Genomic DNA, 25,634 nt, shown 5'->3' with positions numbered 1-25,634 from the left:
GACAAAGGGTTCTTTCCTATGACAGCAAAGACAAGATCTTTAAATCATTGACAACTTAAACTGCATTAAAATTGAAAACATTTTGCAAAGAAAAAGAAAATCTCATTAAGGGACTGAAAAGACAAACTAAAAACTGAAAATATTTGCAAGACACTTAGCAAAGGACTTTATCTAGAATATAAAAGATAATTTTGAAACTCAAAAGTATGTGCTAAATAAATGAAAACTTATGTTTATACACATACCTACACAAAGATAGATAACAACTTTATTTGTAAGAGCTAAATATTGAAAGAACCCAAATGTCCATCAGTGGGTGAATAAACAAACTACTACATTCATACAACCAAATACTACTCAAAATAAAAAAAACTGAGTATTGATATATGCAACAGATAGAATGGATCCCAAAGGCACTATACTTAGAGAAAATTAAACATCAATCTAACAAAAGAACCTGTTTAATTCTGTTTATAGCATTTGACACATGACAAACATATAGAAATGAAAAACAGGTCAGTAGTTCCTCCAGGTTAGGGAAAAGAGTGTGTAAACATAGAGGGATAATATGAGAGAGTTCCTTGTGGCAAGGGAACAATTCTGTATCTGATTGTGGTTTTAGATACTTGAATCTTCCCAAGAGATAAATTACACAGAAGTATAGGCACAGACACGAATGAACTTAAAAATGGTGACAAGTGAATTTGATATTTAGTTAATCGGATCTATATAATGAGGATTATTATATTAATCTTTTATCCTAAGTCTTTCAATAAGTTCAATGAGGCAAATATTTTCTCAATAATCTGTGACAGCACACTCTTACTTGATGAAAAATATTATTAAAATCTTAATTTTGACCTTGTAAAGAGACTGTTTCTAAAAAAAACAAAAAACAAAAACAAAACCCAACCCTATGATAATGCCTTTATTATAGGAGCACATTTTAATGTTTTATAAATGTGTAAGAATGTTAGGTGCAGTAAAATATTGCTTTTATTGTATAATTTACTTGATATAAAGTGGGTGTGATTGCAATGTAATGTGTATATTTTTAGCATTTAATAGGACTGACTCATTTGGAGCAAAAGATTATGTGAACCATGGGGTTGATTTAAAAATATTCATCCTATTTCCAGAGTTCTCTTTGTCACCTAAATGACTTTCCCTTCAAATAAGCTATAATTTTCTAGTACAATTGTCCTAGAATTCCACCTTAGCACTTTCTCTGCTTAGTGCTTATCCAAATGATGCAGCTGGAATTTTTAATGAACTCACCATTAATGCCACTCGGCTTGACACAACTTCTGTAGACAGAATTCCCTTTTCATCATAAATGTGGACAAAGACTATGAATATTTTAACCTTTGAAGATCAGAATCTGCTTGTCTAAAATCTCCTTTAGTAAAGGTCTGTTGATAACACATTTAAGTATTAAACCCTTTGCTTACATAATGCATGCATTAATAGGTTCTTTTATAAATATTATACTTCACAAGGATTCAGAATATTCTAAACAGTGTTTTTGTACAACAAATTAGTACTCAAAGCTGAATCAACAAACTTTGGAAACTAAAGCAACTATTTAACCAATAACACTAAAATATAAATAATGATCTAAATTTAAGAATAATATATATTAAAGGAGAGATTGTTAGAAAAGCAAAAGATGTGACAATATTGTAAGTAATAAATGCAAACTTGAATTTCTCTATTTGAGGATTAATAATAATGAATAAATTGTCCTGTGTTTGGAATAATTTTGAAAATTGAATGAGCACTGCCGTCCAGATGGAGGAGAACTTGGTGAATTCAGAACCACAAGTGTCAACATTGGTTCAATTAGTACTGCAGATGGTTCCACGTTAGTGAAGCTGGGAAATACTACACTAATTTGTGGAATTAAGGCAGAATTTGCAGCACCACCAACGGATGCCCCTGATAAAGGATATGTTGTTCCTAATGTGTATCTACCACGTCTGTGTTCCTCGAGATTGCGGTCGGGACCTCCTGGGCAAGAGGCCCAAGTGGCTAGCCAGTTCATTGCAGATGTCATTGAAACACAGATAATTCAGAAAGAGGACTTATGCATTTCTCCAGGAAAGCTTTCTTGGGTGCTGTACTGTGATATCATTTGCCTTGACTATGATGGGAACATCTTGGATGCCTGTACATTTGCTTTGTTAGCAGCTTTAAAAAAGTGTACAGCTACCAGAAGTTACTATAAATGAAGAAACTGCCTTAGCAGAAGTTAATTTAAAGAAGAAAAGTTATGTGAATATTAGAACTCATCCAGTTGCAACTTCTTTTGCTGTATTTGATGACACTCTGCTCATAGTTGACCCTACTGGAGAGAAGGAACATCTGACAACTAGAACCTTAACAGTAGTAATGGATGAGGAAGGAAAAAACTATGTTGTCTTCACAAATCAGGTGGAAGTGGGCTGAATGGAGCTAAACTTCCAGACTGTATGAGCCGAGTGGTTAGCAGATACAAAGAGGTAAAAAAGCTAATGGATGAAGTAATTAAGACTATGAAACCCAAATAAACAACCACCACATTTTGAAAACGTATTTGTAAAAACTGTATTTGTTACACTGTGCACAAACCTTTTATACTAAATAAATATCAAACTACATTCTTCTGGAAAAAAAAAGAATGTTTAACTCTAAAGGGAAAACTAAAGCACTGCCGATGATAATGTTGAATGTTGAATGCTGATTGTTGATCATGGTAAAAAGGAAAGCTATCTTAATACAGAAAATATTAAAAATGCAGTCACATCACAAATATGGAATAGAGTGTAATCAGAAAACCTTTAAAATTCTAAAAAATATAAAATAATTGAATAGAAAAATAGAATGATTGTACTATTCTTTATATATCAGTATCAAAATTATTTATCAAATTAACTCTTTTACTGCCTCTGTCACTAAATATCCCTAGTATTTCCTCTTACTACTGAAGCTATTCCATCTATCTATTCCACTACTCATCAATAGTTCAATGCTTGTGAACTAGTGCTAAAGTATGTTCTCTGTTTCTTAGTCCTACATGTCTTTAAAATGTTTTTTTAGGGGCACCTGGGTGGCTCAGTTGGCTAAGTGTCTGACTTTGGCTGGGGTCATGATCTCGCTGTTTGCAAGTTTGAGCCCAGAGTCAGGCACTGTGCTGACAGCTTACTCACAGCCTGGAGTTTGCTCCAGATTCTGTCTTCCTTTCTCTCTGCCCCTCCCCCACTCATACTCTGTCTGTCTCTGTCTCTCAAAAAATAAACAATTAAACATTTTTTAAATTTTTTTAATGTGTTTTTTTTTTTTGTTTTTGAGAGAGACAGAGACAGAGTGTGTGGAGAGGGGAGGGTCAGAGAGAGAGGGAGACACAGAATCTGAAGCAGGCTCGAGGCTCTGAGCTGTCAGCACAGAGCCTGATGTGGGAATGGAACCCACGAGTGTAAAATCATGACCTGAGCTGAACAAAGTCGTATGCTCAACTGACTGAGCCAACCAGGCACTCCAGTTCTACATGTCTTTTAATGTAGTTTTCATTCTTATAATGCCATTGGATTCAGCTGCCACCACTTTGAAAGCTCCTCCTTCAAGGAGAACCAAAAGTGTGCCACAATCTCCTAACTCAAAGATGTCTCATTACTTCATTCTGATTTTCCAAAATGTCTTCCCCTTGCCTTAGAACATTTTTTATTGAATATCCTATCTCCTCTCTTTCCAATATCAAAAGTCTTCATATCCCCAGGTTCCTAGAAGGAAGAGCCAAAGAAACACCATTTGACTAACAGCATAGAGGAAGCAGAAATAGGGCCATCAGTCCTAGGGTAGATTGACACTTACAAAAAGAATTTGCCCTCGTTTTTCCAATCAAGTATTTCCATTGCTCTAATTCTTGTGTAAAATTTTGGCCACTAATTCTAGTAAGCATGGAAAACTTAATATACTATTCAGTATAGTATTTAGTTTCATTATGAATTTATTTATTTTTTTTTTTTTCAACGTTTATTTATTTTTGGGACAGAGAGAGACAGAGCATGAACGGTGGAGGGGCAGAGAGAGAGGGAGACACAGAATCGGAAACAGGCTCCAGGCTCCGAGCCATCAGCCCAGAGCCTGACGCGGGGCTCGAACTCCCGGACCGCGAGATCGTGACCTGGCTGAAGTCGGACGCTTAACCGACTGCGCCACCCAGGCGCCCCTCATTATGAATTTATTTAATAACAATTGTCCTATCAAAATGTGGGACATGCATATTGTATTTTAAACTGATACTTACTGTAGTCCAACTGACCTGTTGACCTAGGTCTGTAAAATAGAGAGTGACAATGGAGGAAGTTGCAATGCTTTGAATGGTTATGTAGTCCTTCAAAAAGGGCCCACCTTAAATAATAAGGAAATAGTAATTTAATACAATTTCAAGGTATAGTCATTTAAAAAAACACATTTTTTAATGTGAAACATGTAAAAGCAAAGGATAAATTATACATAGAAATTTCAATGTATTATGAATATATAAAGTAAAATAAAATGTGAACAAACCCATTTTATAAGCGATATCAGCAATTTTTCAAATGTTCAGTGGTTTCCCACCTCTACCTAAACAAAGTTCAGACCACCATCTGCCACTATCCTGTTGTGTTCTGAGAAACTGTAATATTAGACAGTATCATAATTAAATCTAATACAAGGTATTTTTATAGTATAATTTAGGGATCAGTAGACGTAGATGTCAACTGTTCTCTAAATGCTTTTATTATATGATAAATTAGTTAGGGTGAATACATTTTAGTGGTCATCGCAAAGCACTAGTGGAGTGACATGATATGTTTTAGAAGATCTCTATGGATGCTGTGTGGAAACCAGGAGGAAGGGGAAGCAAGATTACTTAGGAGGAATTCAAATTCATCATGCAGGGGACTTTTTTTTTATCTTTATTTTTGAGAGAGAGAGAGAAAGAGAGAGAGAGAGAGAGAGAGAGAGAGAATGAGTGGGGGAGGGGCAGAGAGAGAGGGAGACACAGAATCTGAAGCAGCCTCCAGGCTCTGAGCTGTCAACACAGAATCCAATGCGGAGCTTGAACCCATGAACTGCAAGATCATGACCTGAGCCAAAGTCGGATGCTTAATTGACTGAGCCACCCAGGTGCCCCATGCAGGGGACTTTTTGGATTAAGATGGCACTGATAGAAATGTTAAAAATGCATCAATTTTAGATCTGTTTTGAACATAGAGCAGGTTCAACTTGAGAGGAGAGTATATCAGTGAAATAAAGACAGCTCTTAGATTTTGGCCTGAGCATTTAGGTGCATTATAATTTGGGGGTAGAAATTAAGATTTACGTTAGGGCATGTTAAGTGTGTGATATTTATTAGACATTCAAGTAGGAGCTGTCAAATAAGCAGTTGGATAAGTATGTCTGTAGATATTTGAAAGTCATTAACATTTAAAGCCACGCTGCTTGATGAGATTATTTATGTATTCAGTTTGGAAAAAGAATGGAAACTAAGACAGGTTTCTAGCACTCCAGGCTTTCAAAGTAATAAGAGAAACATACAGCAAAGATTACTTGGAGTTTCTCATGAAACTGGAGGAAAATAAACAGAACTGATGTCTTAGAAGACATGTAAAGGAAATGTTCCCTTCTTAATAATAAACACTAGATAAGTCTGGCATGTGTGTACTAAAAGATATATACAAAGATATTCTTATTAGAATTATTTATAATTGCAAAACAATTGCAAAGACTTAAATGTTCATAAAAAGATAATGGTAAATATAATTTATTTTATTCAAAGATGTACTATATACAGAAAATACACTAGAGCTAGACTAATCTCATAAGTATAATGCAATTAGTATTGCCATTGTTGTTGTTTTGTTTATATTATTCTTTATGCTAATCTGTTTGTGATTTATATTATCCTCAGTCATGGAAAAGTGTTATTTCATTCTCTTTTTTGCAAGACACATTGAATGTTAGTTTATGACTATTTTAGATTATTTTCAGAATCCAATACATTGATTTGTAATTACAGGTATCTTAAAGTAAGATAAAATATATAATTGATATATACTAATTTTGAATATTGTATTTGATGAATCCAATATGAATACAATAGGCTATCATTCCCTTGATCAGGTTATGTTATGTGGCTTCATAAGAGAGATTATTCAAGTGAGTCTGAGTTAATCATGTATTATTTAAATCTGCATGAATAGATAAGAGAAAGGAATTCAGGTTCAAAGTACTAGAGTACTAGGAATAAAGTACTAGAAAGATTTCTGGAATGAAGATGGAGAGGGCCACATGGCAAGAATGCAAATAGTCTCTAGGAACTGAAATGGCCTATAGGATGTGACAACTAGCCAGGAAATAGGAACCTCTGTCATACAACCACAAAACAACGTGAATTCTTCAAACAAGAATGAAGATGGAAATAGAATTTTCTAGAAGTCTTGAGATGAGAATTCAGCTCAACCAATACCTTGATCAGCTTTGTGATATTCTGAGCAGAGAAGCCAGCCATACTGTATCTTCAAGCTAATAAATGAGTGTTAATTTTAATTTGTTACACAGCAGTAGGAATTTAATGCAACATAGATCAAGGTAAAGACTGATATAAAAATGGTCAATAATATCTTGACAATCATGTATGACAACAAGAAATGTTAATTGGAACAAAAGAATATGATAGCCTTGTAACACCAAAAAAAAAATGCTGAAAACATCTTTACAACATACATCTATGTATTGTCACCTTTGAGGAGGGGATTCATTTCTACTCCTGTATCACTTGATGACTTCAAGGAACAGAGCATTGGCATATTTTTTATTATTTTTATTTTTTATTGGCATATTTTTAAAATGTTGTCCCATCAATATGACATTTGAATAGAAGGAATCGAGAAAATCCAGGAATATCATTAATAATGCCACTCAGGGGCACCTGGGTGGCGCAGTCGATCAGGCGTCCGACTTCAGCCAGGTCACGATCTCGCGGTCCGTGAGTTCGAGCCCCGCGTCAGGCTCTGGGCTGATGGCTCAGAGCCTGGAGCCTGTTTCTGATTCTGTGTCTCCCTCTCTCTCTGCCCCTCCCCTGTTCATGCTCTGTCTCTCTCTGTCCCAAAAATAAAAATAAACGTTGAAAAAAAAATAAAAAAAAAAATAATGCCACTCAGACTCAGTAATCCAGGAACTTTGCCCCTGGCCTTCTATGTCTATGTATGTATTCCAAAAGGAATATGTAGGGCCAAGAAAATATGCCTAAAACAGGAGCTGATGCTGTCTGTATCATGTTTCAGCATATATCATGCTTCAGCCACTTAAGGCCTCTGAATTTCCTGCCCAAATTAATTTAAACAAATCATCTTTCTTGGGCATTTCTTCCCAAAGTGGACCAGAATCTAGGGTATGTACCTAGGGGTTTTTCAAAGCTGTTGTATAAAGGGTGTGGATGATTGGAGCCAGCAATGGGAAGGACAGGGCTAACTCTTCACCTCTCTATTGTAGAAATCCAATAACTTTAAGGCTTGGAAATTTAACTCTGTGCTTCCAGAACATTATTAAGTATATTAATCAAGGTAAGAAGAGAGAACACATTTTAGTTACCAATTTGTATGACAGATTTATTACAGAAATCAGAGTTCTTTACCATTCCCATATCTGCACCATTTGCAATATGAGTTTTAGTATCTCTTATTAAGACTTGGTGTCCATTTCCCCACTTCCTTGAATATAGGTTAGCCTAGTCACTCACTTTAGCTAACAGAATGTAGGGCAAAGATCATGTGACACTTCCAAGCCTGGGCCTAAACAGTCCTTGAGTTCTTGTATTCATTTGTTTGTACCCCTGATTCCACCATGAGAACAAGCTCATAATATTCCACTGAAGCCTGAGAAACCACATAGAGTAGAGAGGATTTGATTGGCTGAAGTTATGACCAACCTAGACCAGACAGTCACCAAGAACCTACCAGCTGACGACAGCTGATTGAGTGAACCTACACAAGTAAGACCAAGTCCAGCTCAGCTCAGCACAACCCCCAAGCTAAATAAATATTTGCTCTTTTGCCCACAAAAAGCAATGTTTATTATTTTCTTTAGTTTTTATGGTGTCTTTTGTGTGATGAAACTGTAAAAGACTAAATTTACACGATGTCATTGCTCACAGTACAAGTATTCTGACAAATATATTCTAGCAGGAAATATAGGTAAATATTGAGGACCTGCTTTGTTTCAGTGTTAAGTTTTATTTCCTTAATACTAATAGCTATAACATCAATCAGCTATAACTGATTGATAAAGCATCTACCATATGCCAACCATGATAGTGCTTTATAAACATAATTTTATTCAACACTTATAAAACAAAAACCAAACCATAAGTTTGGTTCTTTATTAGCTCCCCTTTACAAAAGAAAAGATCCTATAGATAGTTAAGTAAAAGGTTTAAAATTCTGCATTACTTCAAACAACTTCTTTCTACCATATCTTGCTTAGCCTGCTAAATTAATTGACTCTTTTTTTCAAATATGACATCATACTTTTATTCAAGGACACTTAATGGCTATATTTCATTTAGATTATACCCTGTAAATGTATGTGAGGAGAAATCAAGTAAATACATGTGAGGAGAAAGTAAAAAGTCACATTCACCAGGAAGGTTGAACTAACAGAAATTCCAATTCCTTATAGTGTTCTTCAAACTGAGTTATATTTTACATTGATGCCTGTGGCATTCTAGAGTTATCATTATATACTAGTCAAGTTCAGAAAACAATATCACTATATAATTTTATATTACTTAGCATCTATGTGTTGAACTACATTTATATGCTCGGCATATATTAGGCTCTGCAGAGGCAAAAATAAACAAGATAATGAGTCTTCTCTTTTAGACTCTAGGAATTTGTCTTGGACATTTGAGCTTGGAAGAATTTGGGACCATCAGGAAAGTGTGACTTCCAAGAATACCATGTATTCCTATGTTTTCAGCATAGAGGTTTCAAAGAAAGGTGTAATATCTAAGAAACAATGAAAGCAAACACGACAGCTTAGATCCAAAGAAATAATCATTTGTCCTTGAGTAATGGTAATATGAGAGAAAAGATGGCCTGAATATTAGCAAAAGTACAAGGAAGAAAAAAAGAAGGCCTTTCATTACAGTGTAAAATAATTAGAGATTGAAATTCCTTAACAGATGTGTATTGTAGATTTACTATAATTGACTTCAAGTAAGTATTTTCTAAAACTTATAACAGCTCTTCTTGAACAAGTCCAAATTTAAGATCAAGTTGATGTAATGTTAATTACAATGATTCTTAAGAGAGCTAACTTTTAAGTGTATCTATTTATAAATTTTCTGAATGGAAAATAGGATTTGACAGTTTGAGAAACTTGAGGCTTAATACTGGATATAATATTTTCCCCAAAATTAATTCATTTCTGCTCCTCATTACCTCATTTATTTTGCTTTAAGTAGAAAATAAGAGAAAGGAAGAAAGAAAAAGAAAAAAAGAAAGAGAGAAAAAGAAATTGCTGACCAGTATCCCTGAGAACCTATTAGGAGGTAGTAGGATGAGAGAAAAAAGCAGTAAAACTTTTCGAGATAGAAAGATGTTAGTTCAGATCCTGCATCCAATGCATGTTGACAGTGAATATGTGAAAATTATCTTCTTGAGACTAAAATTCCTCATCCATAAAAATGGAGCACTAGCTTATTGGGAGAATCAATTGATATAATTGATTTACGGCACTTATTACAATGCCTGTCATTTAGTAAGTGATAAATAAATATTAGCTATTGATGAGAGAAAAGGGATTCCAAATTAAATAAATAGATCAATGAAATTTGATTCTTACCTCGTTCTAGCTGCAGGCCAACTCTAGAAGGGTACCACTTCGGACCTATTCAATGAAAAATAATAGCATTTAGTTGTCAACACAAGTGTCAACACAGTTTAAAATCCAATAGTTTCTTTGGATAAATACTTAGAGTGCAATCGCTGGGTCATAGGGTAGTTCTATTTTTAACTTTTTTGAGGAAACTTCATATTGTTCTCCAGAGTGGCTGCATCAGTTTGCATTCCCACCAACAGTGCAAGGAGGGTTCCCATTTCTCCACATCTTCAGCAACACCTGTTGTTTCTTGTGTTGTTAATTTTAGCCATTCTGAGTGGTGTGCAGTGATATCTCATTGTGGTTTTGATTTGCATTTCTCTGATGATGAGTGATGTTGAGCATCTTTTCAAGTGTCTGTTAGCCATCTCGATGTCTTCTTTGGAAAAATGTCTGTTCATGTCTTCTGACCATTTTTCATTTGGATTATTCATCTTTGGGTGTTGAGTTTGATAAGTTCTTTACATATTTTGAATACAAATCCTTTATCAGATATGTTATTTGCAAATATCTTCTCCCATTCCACTGGTTTCCTTTTAGTTTTGTTGATTGTTTCCTTCCCTGTGCAATTTTTTTATCTTGATGAAGTCCCAGTAGTTCATTATTGCTTTTGTTTCTTTTGACTCAGGAGACATATCCGGAAAGAAGTTGCTACAGCTAATGTCAAAGAGGTTACTGCCCATGTTCTTCTCGGATTTTCACGGTTTCAGGTATCACATTTACATCTTTAACTCTATGATCCAGAAATTGCATCACTAGGTATTTACCCAAAGTATACAAGAGTACTAATTCAAAGGGATACATGGATATGTTATATATAACAGCATTGTCTACTATAGTCAGATTATGGAAACAGCCCAAGTGTCCATCAACTGATGAATGGGTAAAGAAGAAGTAGTATATACATACAATGGAATATTACTCAACCATAAAAAGAATGAAATATTTCCATTTGCAGCAATGTGGATGGAGCTAAAGAGTATCATGCTAAGTAAAATAAGTCAGTCAGAGAAAGGCAAATACCATATAACTTCACTCCTATGTAGAATTTAACAAACAAAACAATCATAAGCTAAAATAAAGGGAGGCAAAGCAAGCAACAGACTTGTTAACTATAAATAACAAACTGATGGTTGCCAGGGAGGAGGGGGGGGTAGAGTGATGAGTTAAATAGATGATGAGGATTAAGGAGTGTACTTGTAGTGATGAGTACCAGCTGTTGTATGGAAGTGTTGAATCACTAAATTGTACATGTCAATCTAATATTACACCAAATGCTAACTAAATGGAATTTAAATGGAGTTTTTAAAAATGAATAATGCAACTAAAAATGGGCAGAAGACATGAATAGGCATCACCCCCTCCCCCAATAAATCTAATAGTTTCTATTGAACAGCAGATTCGATCTTAGGAAGTGCATAAAGAAGTTATCCAGTGTCATAAATGGAGATAGTAGTTACTCTTGCAGTGTGATGATGAGCAGTAGTGGATAGTTCTGGAAGAAAGCATGATGTGAGCCTTATGGGTGATAATTTTCTGTTTTTCAATTTAAGAACTGGCTACATAGATGTGTTCAATTTGTCGACCTGTACCAAGGTATATGACATAGAATTTATGCACTTTTAAGTGAGTTATTCTTCAACAAAATGCTTCAGCATCTTCATTTGACACTAAAGAACTTTGATCTCATTAATTTTTTAACACTTTTTTTAACATTTATTCATTTTTGAGAGTGAGAGAGACAGAGCATGAGCAGGGGATGGGCAGAGAGAGAGAGGGAGACACAGAATCCGAAGCAGGCTCTGAGTTGTCAACACAGGGCCTGACATGGGGCTCGAACTCACGGACTGCAAGATCATGACCTGAGATAAAGTTGGATGCTTAACCAACTGAGCCACCCAGGAACCCCAAATTAAATTTTTAAAAAAATATTGGCACCTGAAAGTGGGTTATTTTCTTTATCAAGAGTAAAGCACACAATTGGAATAATATGTATTATTGACTTTTAATAATTATGGGCCTATTGATCATAACAGAACATCACTTTAATTTAGTATCTTCTCCTACTACTGTTAGGAATAAATACAGTTTACTAAAGAATTCTACCTGGATAAGGAAATCAAAGCATACTTACTATACACAGCCACAATGGAAAAATTGGCTCATAATTACCAGAATATAATTATTTTCTCTTAAAATGAATTCTGTTATTATTTTAAAGTTTGTATTGAAAATTTAATTCTTAACTTTAATATCCAATGTTAAGCAAATTAACTTGATTTGTAATAAATTAACAGAAGAATATTGACAAAGGAACATTCCACATTGCTCTTTTGTTTTCAAAACATTAAAGGTGGCAGTAAGAGTGATGATAATGTAACATAACTAGACTATTGCAATAAATTCTATCTAAATTTACTGTAAAAGACAATTTATACATGTACATTATCTTGGACAAATAATTCATACGTCAAAAATTATAATCAAGTGTTTAAAATTATTTAGAATTATATTTAAACCAAACTTAGTAATAGCATGACAAATAAGCAGGCACAAAATTTAACTTTGGCATTTGATTTTTTTTAATTAGAAAATATGCAGATAAAGACACTTTCTTTTTTTTGTATTTACTAATACAATTATTATTTATATAGGCACTTGTTCTGGAATGTGTATTAACATTATTTGCTGAAAAGTCTTTTAAAATATTTACTTTTATTACTGTTAGTGAAAATCTGCTGTCAAAGAAGATATGTTGCAAATGCATACAGCAGAGGTTTCTATAAGTTTAAATGAATTTCCAATATGGGTATTGGAGAAAATACAAAGCTAATGGGAATCCATTTATATTGAACATTAGTCATTGAGCACCTATGATGGGTGAACATAAGCTGTCAATTTCTGTCCATTTTAATAATATTCACAAGAAACATTGCTTTCGATAGTTATTTCATGATGCCTCCTATGGTGGAAATGCAAAATTATCATTTGAAGCCCATAGATATGTCTATGATCTAGATGAGTGAATAATGGTTGAATCCACAAAGATTCATCAGAGAAGTTAGAAGCTCTAAACTCTTTCAGGGAAATCCATGTCCTCCCAAGTCTCTCAGCATGGATAAACTATAAAACTACTTATGAAATAAACTTGGCATTTATAGGTTATAACCTTTGAACATTGTGTCCTAGTGAAAAAGTTATTAACTGTTTATATAAGTCTTTAGATTAGTTTCAGTCACCTTTTCAAAGAGCAAAGCATACATTTGCTGAAATGTTCTGTGCTTATTGTGGTGAGGTGGAATAGCAGAGGTTCGAAGAATGGCAGAAAAAGACAGTTTATAAACATAAATTATAAAGAACATATGTTGCATAAGGATTTTTAGCATGGATGAATAGTCTAAAATATTATTTGTAATGTATTAGTACATTGAAGAGACAACTGGCATAGAGATGAATTACAACAACATAAGAGATCTAATGCATTGTGTGTCTAAAGTTGTCAAGATATATAACTTGATTTACGTAACTTTTTTCGTATTTTAGCCATGACTTACAGTTCTTTCCTTGATAATTGAAAGTGTTTATATCACTAATGGATTAACATTCTAAATGAGTAATATATATAATTTGATATATATGTAGTTCAGTATGTAATTAAAATATACTTATTTTAATATACTTATTAAATATACTTATTTTAATAAGGTAGTGTTTTCCAAACTGCTGGTTGTGACCCATTAGTAAATTGGAAAAAAGGAATCAGTATTATTCTTAGCATTACAAAAAGAAATAGAATAGAATAGAATAGAATAGAATAGAATAGAATAGAGTAAGTAGAGATGGATCATCATGACACTGAATAAAATATATTGGAATAAACTCTAAATAGGTTAAGTATTACTTCATGAACTTTCATTCAATATTTTAAATTTTGTAAATACATTGCATTTTTATAAGACCAATAAGAATTTCACATTCTGATTCATAGTCAAAAAGTTTTGAAATCCAAGAATCTAAAAGATTTCAATTTCCTAAATTAATTTCTATTTGTATACAGCATTCACATAGAAAGAAAAACAAGTGATTGAATTAAATTCCATAAGATTAAACAGATTCAAAGTATTTGATTATTTTACTTCTTCAAAAATATTTTTAAATTTGCATTATTAAGAAGAACAATAATACAAATTATATAGGATATATATCACATAAAATATGTCATCAGCCATATTCACTCAAGTAATATGTGCCTGATGCCTGCCTTTGCTTTCTTGTAATGTAAGACTGTGTTACTTGCCATCATTTTTATTATGATTTAAATTCCTCTTGTTGGATGTTGTTCAACAGTATAAAAATGCTCCACTTGTATTTTTAGAGGTACAATTTTATTTTATTTTATTTTTTTAAAGATTCCTTTTTTTTTTTAAGTTTATTTATTTATTTTGAGAGAGAGCAAGTGAGAGCAAGCTAGGGGCAGAGGGAGAGAGGGAGAGGAGAGACTCCCAAGCAGACTCCATGCTGTCAGCCCAGAGCCCAATGTGGGACTCATACTTATGAACCTCAAGATCATGACCTGACCCAAAACCAAGAGTCAGACACTTACCTGACTGAGCCACTCAGGTGCCTCTAGAGGTACAATTTTAAAAATTGGTAATAGATAAGTGAAATGTTTGCTTCTTGACTTGCTAGTAGAATCCACTCTATCTTTGTATATATGAAAATATAGAGCCAATTAATAGGTCATACAGACTAAAGCATACATCAAGTTATTAGCATGGTATAGTTTGAAAGATGTTAAAAATTATTATTGATAGTTCTTGATTACAGATGGTATTAAATATTTAACTGAATTTATATTATTGCTGAAAGAAGAGAAATTTAGAAGAAAAATGACTGGGAGAATTTTTCAGAAATACTAAGTATCCTTCATGACCTAGAACACTTATGTCCTCACTTATGACCCCAGGTGAAACCTCAGCCTTACTCCTACTCTTTTCTTGATTTCACCAGTATCACTAGGAAGAATTTCTGAGAACAGTTTAGAATTAAGGGAATTTAATTCAAGTAATGAAACCTCCATAGTAGACCATAGAGACTTCTGGGAATGGAGAAAATGGTGATCAATTTTTGTTGTTTGCATCCTGGTTTCTTTGTGGTTGGTGTTGTGAGATGGTACAAAGAATAAATAGAAGCAGAATATAATACTGAGAAGTATGCTATTCAGAGCTGGCTTTGTTCAAGAGTTTAGTGCAAGGAAGATATAGGTCTACAAGTTTCTACTTGGTTCAGTTTAATTCCTCAAGATTCCAAAACTGGATGTAGACAATAATAAGCAAATTTGACAAGCTGGTTCACTGTGACCTGCCACTAGATACACATGTGGTGATCAATGCCAATCTTGGAGATGACAGTTCCAGAGAGTTAGAAAAAAAGAAGGTTCATTTTCAAATAATTGATATATGCAAGTTATTATAAAGTAGATTCTAAGTAGTCTGAAAAATAATGAAACCTGTCAACAAAACCTTTAGGTAATAAGCCTCAAGAAAATGTAGCATTATTTTTTTAAGTAATCTCTATGATCAGGGTAGCACTTGAATTCACAACGCCAAGATGAAGAGTCACATCCTGTACCAATTGAGCCAGCCAGGTGCTCTAAGACAACATAGCATTATAAATTAAAGTGAATCAACTGTTCTTTGTAGTAACCCATTTGAAAGAAAGAGTAAATTGTATGTGTATATGATTATACTATATAATACACTATGCAATATATGTATATATGTTTGTATAATTTATAGTTGTTTATATAAATAGAAGCTTATTTGACAAATATGAATAAACTTTATAGAAATCAAATTTATCAGAGGCACCTGGGTGCCTCAATTGGTTGATCATCAGACTTTTGATTTAGGCTTAGGTCATGATCTCACAATTTGTGGGATTGAGCCCTGCATAGGGTTCTGCACAGATAAGAGTGGAGCCTACTTGGGATTCTCTTTCTCCCTCTCTCTCTGCCCCTCCCCGACTTGTGCATGTGCTTTCTCTCTCTCTTTGTCTCTGTCTCTGTCTCTGTCTCTCTCTCTCAAAATAAATAAATAAACTTTAAAAAGAAAGAAATCAAATTTATCACCAACTCATTCTTGGTAATAAAAAATAATGGAATGATAGTATAGCCAATTAGACCAGGGAGAAGAGAGAATTAGTCATTTGGAATATGGACCAAAGGAAATTACTCAGAAAGTAAAAAAAATGAAAGGATTAATCAAATGTGAAAAGCAGATTAAAAGAATAGGGGCTATGGGGCACCTCGGGGGCTCAGTCGGTTAAGCATCCTACTTTGGCTCAGGTCATGATCTTGTGGTTTGTGAATTCAAGCCCTGCATCATGCTCTGTGCTGACAGGTTGGAGCCTGGAGCCTGCTTCAGATTCTGTGTCCCCTCTCTCTCTGCCTCTCCCCCACTCACACTCTGTCTCTCTCTCCCTCAAAATAAATGAACATTAAAAAAGAAAAAAAAAGAATAGGGGCTAAAATTGGACAATATATTAGGGATACGCAAGCATAAGCAAAAAATGTTATTAATTATAATGGTAAACTATATATTCTTTCTTATTCATCCTATTGAGGACAACTAGAAATGTATGGCAAAATATTTTATCAAAATCTCCGCAGAGTAATTAAGAAAATGAATAATTATGAAGCCAAGCTCCAGCAGGAAGGGAAGCTCAGAAAACTGAGTCCAACAACCAGAGCCACATTCCCCAAAGGATATCTGCTTGTACTAGAAGAGGTGAACAGGACTTCCCACAGACTCACAAGTTTAAGGGGACAAAAAAGCAGACTTTATGCTCAATTGAAAAGTAGAAACCCTGGTAAAAGCCCAATATTTCAATTAGTATTGTAAAATAAGGGCAAATCAGAAATAAACCAGTTCCTATAGGAAATGAAGCTGAATTTTGAATCATCTCAATCCCTGTTTGGATTCAAGTGATCTGTAATCTCCAAGGTCCAGCTCTCCTACCCAAGGAAGTAAAAAATAAATCGTCTATGGAGGCAGATAATTTCATTCAGAGTCTTCTATTTTCTTTACATATTTTCATATTTTTCCATATTTCATGTGGCAACTAAACTGACAGCAGACTTCTAAATAGCAACAACAAAAGGTATTGGACAAATAGTTTTTAAATGGAGTATCTTGTAAAGATAACATCAAATAAGGAGTATTACAGTAAGAAATCCTATACTCTATAGACCCTTTCTGTCTTTTGGTAGATAAACATCTAAAGGATCAACTTCCATAAAAATAAATAAGTACCACGACTAAGAGATAAGATAAACTAAATAATATTCAGTACAGGAACTGACATATATATGGATAATTCTATAAAAAAATATCATAATATCTATATAACTCATTTATATAAAAATATAGATAACAGTCATAATAGTGTATATGTATATGCAGAAACAAAATACTGTATAACAATAATTACAAAGTGAAAAGCATTCTTTGGACTAGAGCATTCTAAATACCTTAGATTATTTCAGAAGAATGTAGGAATATTTATCAATCTCAAATTTTGGTAAAAGGATTTTTTTTAACTTTGAACAGTTTATTAGTAAAATTTCCTATTTCTATTAAGCCAAACTTTCTCTTAATAACTTCCACATATATTAGTTGATCTGGTATCCAAAGTATACAACTTTTTCTTTTCCTGTCAGGCAAAAGATGTGCTCTGATTACAAAGTTCTCATATGTACAAAATAAAATTAAAGTACAGGACGTGTCAACCAAGTAATGGAATCCTAAATAGGAAACATGATGTCATGACAGAATGTCCTGTACACTTTGCTTACCACTTTGTTTATAATGTTTTATTATTTAGTACTGCCATAGTCTTTCCAAACAATACAATCCTATAAGCAAGCCTGAAAAACAGGGCAGACACATGAATTCCGCTTCCTTTTTTATAAGAAATAAGCATCAAGTATATTATATAAATCTCTTATGTACCAAAATATTGGCTGCTGATTTAATATTGTTGGTTGAGTTGTTCTATTTGTTAGAAATGATCCATTCAGTACAGTACTTCACTAAAACTAAATGGGCCATTCTCTTCCTTGTAAACCATTTCTTTGTAGTCTTATAAATGCCACCTACATAATTAAGTGATCACGTTAAAACAGAATCAAGGAAGCCTGTAAGATATGAAATGTGGAATAGTGTTTATATATCTGAAAAATAAAAGAACCATTTCCTATCTCACCCCAACAACGACAAAATGTTTTAACAGTAAAACCGGCACCAACCAATGCATATAATTTTGCTGACCTTGAAAAGAAAATGCATCTGCTAAAGAATTTGCTATTACAAAGTGCTCAAATAAGAAAGACAGAGTGCTATCACACTGTATAATCAGCAATCACAAAGCAAGTCTCCTTCAGGAAAACAGACATGGTTCTAAAAATGGAAAATTTAAAAGCTGCATAAAAAATATTCAGAATTATAAAATAAAAGAGAGCATGAAAGCAAGAGGCATAAAGTAACAAGCCAATTTCATAGTAAATGCAAGGCATAAAGCAAGAATAATGTGAGGTACGGAGAACACGCAGGGTATAACCAGACTGATTCGTTATCTTCACTGGCTTAAATTTATAGCCAGTTTGTTCAGCAAATTACCCATTAAACTTCTAAGAAACTACTAGCATTGATCATCATGCCTATATTCCCATTTACATTGGCCACCATCAGCTGTCAAGTCTCCCACTATATCCACCAGCACAATGACACTTCTCCCAATTTTGCTTTGCACAACCACTAATCAGACCTGATTGTCCACTTCTCCATGCCTTCTAATACTCCCCCAATGTACTTTAAGGCACTCCTACTCTGTCAACAGCAAAGCCTTCTAAATGATCAATCACTCAAAAAAGTCCCTCTAGGGGCGCCTGGGTGGCGCAGTCGGTTAAGCGTCCGACTTCAGCCAGGTCACGATCTCGCGGTCCGTGGGTTCGAGCCCCGCGTCAGGCTCTGGGCTGATGGCTCAGAGCCTGGAGCCTGTTTCCGATTCTGTGTCTCCCTCTCTCTCTGCCCCTCCCCCGTTCATGCTCTGTCTCTCTCTGTCCCAAAAATAAATAAACGTTGAAAAAAAAATTTTTAGAAAAAAAAAAAGTCCCTCTAACTTCTTACTTTAATAGAAAAGTTCTCTGCATATCTTTCAACTAGTATTTATTATTGACATTAAACTTATCCAATTTTGGGCATGAAAATGTATAAGGAATCCTCCTTGCTTTAAATGCTGTTTCCAAAACATTTTTTTGCATTCTTCTTGTGGATTTCATATATTCAGACTTTACTATCTAATTTTATTTCTTCTTGTTTCCATCTATGATGGACTGGTCTTTCCACTTAAAACACTCATGGAGAACACACTATCCACCATTACTTATTTATTATTGTTGGTGATTCAAATATAACTTTAAACTGAAATATTCTTTGATTCTTCAAATATTTTCCAACAATTACCATATTATTATTATTATTTCTCCCACATGTCCATTCCTCTCTAGGCTCAATCCTAGGGTCCAAAAACACACTAATGAAAAATCTACTACTTTGCACTACTCTCCCTCTCTCTCACTACCTGGCAAACACTAAACCCTGAATTATTCAATTGTTGGTGTCTAAATCGGAGTTTCTGGATGATTCCTGTACAGAGAGAATCTCCCTGTTGCTATCCAATGGAAAAGATCCCAGTATTATTTTCCAGTTACTTTTTTTCATTACCCTGTTTTTGTCTTCCTATCTAAAATTATTTATGCACTCTTAAAGATGTTTCTACCTCCATAAGAACAGACAGATGCAATCATTTTTATTACCATTGTATATGCGTTAATTAGAAGACTGCCAGGCACAGAGGAGTTTTATAGGATTTGAATAAACATATGGCCTCCTATTGAAGAAGAATTAGTAGAAGTTATATATTCATATTCAATCAAATGTGAAATTAGTTACTATATAATAAATCATTTTTCCTACATAAAAAGTCAGTATTCCTTTGCTAGTTAACTGCAAAGTAGATAGTCACTGTCTGGACTTAACTCTTGGTGTGAAAATCTACTGGCTATCTTATTTATCCTAGGCAAGTTAACTCTGTGAATTTTATTTTTCTCATCTGTTAAGCAAAAATATTTAAAGAAATAGAAATATAATGAAAGTATCTAATAGGGATGTTGTGAATGTTAAATGAGATGTTTGTGAAGTACCAGAAACTATTAAAAACTACCTTAAAATGTTTTACTAACTTTAATTTTTTTTGGAGGGAGGAGAGAGAGAGAGAGAGAGAGAGAGAGAGAGAGAGAGAGAGAGAATGTTAAGTAGTCTCCATGCCCAGCACAGAGTCTGATGCAGGTCTCAAACTCATGACATTGAGATCATGACCTGAGCCAAAATCAAGAGTCGAACACAACTGAGCCACCCAGGCACCCCCACAATGTGTTAACTTTAATTTTAACATTTTAAATGTTTATTTTTGAGAGAGAGACAGAGAGAAAGCATGAGCAGGAGTGGGGAAGAAAGAGGGAGACACATAGTCCGAAGCAGGCTGCAGGTCCCGAGCTGTCAGCACAGAGCCCCACATGCGGCTGGAACCCACGAACCATGAGATCATGACCTGAGCCGAAGTTGGCCCCTCAAAGGACTGAGCCACCCAGGTGCCCTATGTTAACTTTAATTGTAAAAGAAAACAACATAAAACCTTGTAGTTGTTTGTACAGATAAAAGATTTTCTCTAACAAATGATATTTGCATTCTTGGAATACCTTTTCTGCAAAATCATACCCTGAAAATAACAGGTATGAAGAGTAGTTAGGACCAGAGTATTAAAACCTGTACAACTCTGTATTGTGTTTACTAAGAGATACCAGTAATGATCATAATAAAAATACCAGTACTGCTGAAAAGGTGTTTAAAAAAAAATAAATAACGGGAAAATGAGACTTTACCTTGTTTTAATAAAGTAAAAGAAAAGTTGATGGAATTGTATGTAAGAAATATTTGCAAGAGCTGAATAATAAGGTGGAAAAAGACAATAGACACTTTCAAGGCAGAGCACATGGGCAAATTGAGTCAGGTAAGAAAAAGATATTGTGATATTGTATCTATTTGCCTGTAATGTAATGTGTTCATGTTGTTTTCTGCATTAAACTGCTATTGGTGGTTGGTTCAAAATGATACTATGCTCAGAAAAAAAAAGGGTATGAACAGTTGTAAATTCCACATCAGGCTAATATCATTCCTGAATTTATATAAACTGATTATTTGTCACAAATAGATACGCCTAGTAAACAATCAAGTAGAAATAATCTCATAGTCAAAATGTAGTTGTTATTTAACAGGAACAATACTCAGAAAACATTCCCCACCCACCCTTCAAAGTATCTATTAAATACATTTTTCTTTGCTGCCACCAAGAAACATACCCACCCACATACATATAGAGTATGAAAAAATTATGAGGGCCTTATGTGCCATGAGGAGCTTGAACTTGATGCTGGAAGTACCAGGGTAGTAGGGATAAGATACTAGAGCAGATCAATGTGTGAGGAAATATATCCAAAACTATAATTGGTATCTAGAATAAAAATTACAGAGACTTGTACTGTGATTATGAGAAGGCAATGTGCAAATTTCAGATATACTAATTGTACAGAATTGCTATTTGTTTTTAGTAACAGTCAATCATTTAATTGAAAAGAAATAGAGAAGAAAGCTACATTTTAACACCCAATCCAAGGATTTTAATAAATATAATATGGCTGTATGCACACATATGTGCATAGTACCACACACCTATATACATACACAAATAGTTGCCCTTATTATTGAAATATTCTGTTTATTTTAGAGTTAGGCAAGTTTACATTAACTTGCCATTTCCCAAACCCAGTAGCTTCAAATATAAACAGAACAGTTAGGATGAATATGGTTTCTCATTAACGAATTGTGGCAAATACTGAGAAGCCCAAAAACAATTTCAGCAGAGTCAGATAAACAGTTGAGAAGTTTAAAATCATCTATGTTAAGAAACCCTGGGCATTTTTACATTGCAAAATAATTCAGTATGAACTACATTCATTTTATATTGTTCCAAGAGTTAGTTCATTTAAGTCTTTATAAATTCTTGGAATATGGAAAAAACAAAAACAAAAACAAACAAACAAACAAAAAAAACATTGAATGTTTCCAGATTGAATCTATTCCCTCAGTTTTATGTGTCAAAATTCTAATGAAAATGCTGAAGTGTCTGCAAAAAAATACAAGATATTAAGATGCTACACTGGCTGTTTATTATAGAGTCAAAATTCTGGGAAAGAGACAGCTTTCATTTCATTCATTTATTAGTGTTAATTTTAAAACCATGGGAGTTGTTGAAAGCACAAACAAAAGAGGGGAAAAAATGTAGAATTAAAAGAGAAGAATGCTGCAGACAGAATCTAAGTAGTGACAGATTTTAAGAAACCTAACAATGATGTGAAGTCCTCAAAGAGTCTGAGAATGAGAGGTCAGAGAGAAGACAAAGAAATTAGATCTTAGAACCAAGTAGACAGAATTAGAATCAAACCAAAGGAGTCAAACAGGACGGTGTACCCAGTCAAGTGCAGCTGGGAGTTCAGGTTACACATGACCAAAGATGATCCACTGCCCTAGCAAAAGGGAAACTCTAGTGACCTTAGGAAGGTCTTTGGCAAAAGGACAAAGAAGAGTGTTCTGAAGTGACGGCTAAGTGATGGAGAAAGGGAGAGTGATGGAATTGCTATAAGCGGTTTGTAAGTTAGCAAATTCTTGGTAAAATAATTTTTAGGCAACATTTGAAGATACAGAAAAAAAAAAAAAGACTTAAAGAGTAAATCTAAGGATTTGGAGAGAGAATTGCCTCGTGGACCTAAAAGTCTATTATGGATTAACCTGTAAGAGAGCAGTTTAGGTAAAGTGTGGAATAGTTTTAAGCTAGGGAGAAATATGGATCAACTAGTAAAAGGGCAGTTTAGATAATATACAACATAAACTTTAATCTAGATGATAAATCAGAAGAAAGGTAGTGTTTTAGAGACTATATTTCTCTGAGTTTCAGAAACTGTGAGTCCTAGAGCAAAACAGTGAGATATTTAAAATGGTACATGGACAAGTGATTTGTTTAGTTTCAAATATTAAAATTCAGTTATAACTAATGTCAAATCTCATGGCATGGATAAGTGATAAGTAGCTAAAGCAGAGTGGAAGTGAAAATTCCAGGAAAAGCAAGTAGTTTTGAAAGTATCATATTGGATTATCATTTTAGATGTAATTTTCAATGTAATGCTGGGGCTTAAAATGAAGGGGAATCTAATAGCCAGAATTTATTAGATCTCTTAAAATAGAGAAAGGGTAGGTAAGTACAAAACAAAGAAGAATGAAGGATAATATACTAGAATGACATGAATCTTAAAATAGGTAGAGATTACATGTTAGAGAAAACTTTCTGACTTAAATTTTAAAAGTATACTAGATAAATGATGTACTGTGGATTGTGACAAAGTATATGGATTTCACTTGATAAACATTGGTCAACCTCAAAGTGATACTATAGAAATGTCCATCTAAAATATTTTTTGTAGATTAAATCTTTTCCTTTGAGTTTTTTAGATCATTTAGGTACCTTTTGGAAATTACCACATTAAGCTTTTAGGCTCAAAAGATGCCGTAAGAGGGAATTAAGGTATTCTATAGTTAAGAAAATAACTACATATATATTTTATATGTCATACACATAATCACACACACACATGAGGTATATGTATATTAAAATGCACAAAATACATTTATACTACATACTACCACCCTATTATCACTTAGATGACTATAACTGAAATCTTTAATAATGTGGATTTATTCTGGGGATATTTTACTCTAACCTGTTTCAAGAAAGAACTATTATTCATTAAACTAACTGGTGGGAAGATGAGAGTGCCATGCAGGGTCAATATTGTCATATTTTCAGAATGTCATCCTCATTTATTTTCTTGTTTTTTTTTTTCTTTTTAAACAGACATTGCATTTAATTCCAATATGTAGTATTCTTATTTATTACTTAACCCTTTGCTACTGCCTAAATGTGCACAGACTCAGGATTTAGTTTTTCCAAAAGGCATTTAATATTTTTCGCTGAAAACATTAAACATCTGACCACGGGGAAAAATCAAGCTTCTCGGATGTCATAGGTATAATACTTAGCACTGAAGAAATTGATTTTAGGAGTTAGCCAATAGTAATCTTAAAGTAGCATGAGATGCTAGAGAATCGGCCTAAAAGAAAGCAACCAATTTGTGAAAAAGACTAAAATCTCCATTCATTCCTACAAAATGCTACTATAACCTATCTACTCTTGGAGTTATTTTGTTTTTGTTTTGGTGTCTTTTTCTTCTCCTTCTTCTTCTTCTTCTTCTTCTTCTTCTTCTTCTTCTTCTTCTTCTTCCTTTTGTTTTTCTTTTTGAGAAAACAAAATACTACATGCTTTTGGCAATTTATACAGTAAACTGTAAAGGTCTGTAAATAAATATTGACTTAAAAAAGTACTGGAAAATGAAATATAAAGGTATTTTAGAAATGTTTGGATTATAATATATACAAAACATCATCTCCTTGAATTCAAATTTATGGATCCTAAACAAAACATGAAAGAGATATCAAGAAGTTATCTAACCAAAATTGTCAATGAAAGAATGGAGAAATCATGATACCAGATAAATTACCAAAAAACATTTTTAATGTAGAAATAATTCCCTAATATTTAGATATTGTTTTGTAAAACACTGAATAAAATAATAAAAATAAATCAGAAAGGGAGAAAATAGCTATATAATTTCACTAATCGTGATATGTGATCAGAAATTAAAATCATAAACATAAAATATAATTAAAATGGTGAGAATTCTTCACTCCATCCCCTCTACCAAGATAAATTACAGATATTAAAAAAATTATGTGAAAAATAAAACTATAACTTACAAGTATTTGAATAAAACATAAATCAATATTTCCAAAGATTAGAGGATGAAATGATACTCAAATAGGTCACAAAACAGAAAACATAAAATAAAAAAATTGATTAATTTGGATCTATAAAATTGATTTTTCTTCCAAAAATGGGGAAAAGTGTTTGTTACCTATATATTAATTCATAAAGATTTTCTATATTATTAAGACAGCAAAAACATCCAAGTAGTCCAAGATATGGGTGAACACTATGAACAGGCAATTTCCAGAAAAAAATACATAAAAATCTCAAAGGAGAGTATGAAAAAATTAATTCACTAATGATTCAACAAATGAAATCTAATGCTAAGTTATTTTTTTCCACACATCAATTATCAAAACTTATTAACTTGTTAATATACAGTACTAATTAGGAAAGGGAAGAAAAACTCTGAAGTACTCTTTTAAGTCTACAAATTAGGAGAGAAAATTTGGCAATACATACATGTTAAGATTTGAAGTGAGGTTATTCTCTATAACAGCATTTTTTTCCCTGCTATTTCTTACAAATACAATTAAATAATTTTACAAACATGAATTATTCTGGTCAATAAATAACTTGATGCATGGTACATATTAAATGTCTGCTAAATATTTTCAACATTCAACAAATAGTGATGAATAAATAAGCATAATATTTCTTTATTATAGAAGCAA

General features: G+C 33.3%; 1 protein-coding gene and 1 pseudogene across 2 annotated transcripts in view; one reads left to right on the top strand and one right to left on the bottom strand.

Annotated features, from left to right (window-relative positions):
* The window catches only part of TECRL (trans-2,3-enoyl-CoA reductase like), a 124,988-nt gene that overhangs the window by 59,895 nt on the left and 39,459 nt on the right, over positions 1-25,634 (bottom strand). For both annotated transcript variants that reach the window (XM_086704935.1, XM_086704934.1), the window contains exons 3-4: positions 9,871-9,915; positions 4,286-4,389 (exon numbers count right to left, since the gene is read on the bottom strand). In XM_086704935.1, the coding sequence (XP_086561061.1) occupies positions 4,286-4,389; positions 9,871-9,915 (149 nt within the window). The remainder of the gene's footprint in view (positions 1-4,285; positions 4,390-9,870; positions 9,916-25,634) is intronic.
* LOC112858181 (exosome complex component RRP43 pseudogene) lies at positions 1,767-2,650 on the top strand (annotated as a pseudogene).

The sequence above is a fragment of the Puma concolor genome, chromosome B1 (genome assembly GCF_028749965.1).
Source record: "Puma concolor isolate L17-30 chromosome B1, mPumCon1.1.hap2, whole genome shotgun sequence".
Lineage (NCBI taxonomy): Eukaryota > Metazoa > Chordata > Mammalia > Carnivora > Felidae > Puma > Puma concolor.
Note: the sequence above shows the minus strand (reverse complement) of the source record. Positions and strands in the feature narration are given on the sequence as shown.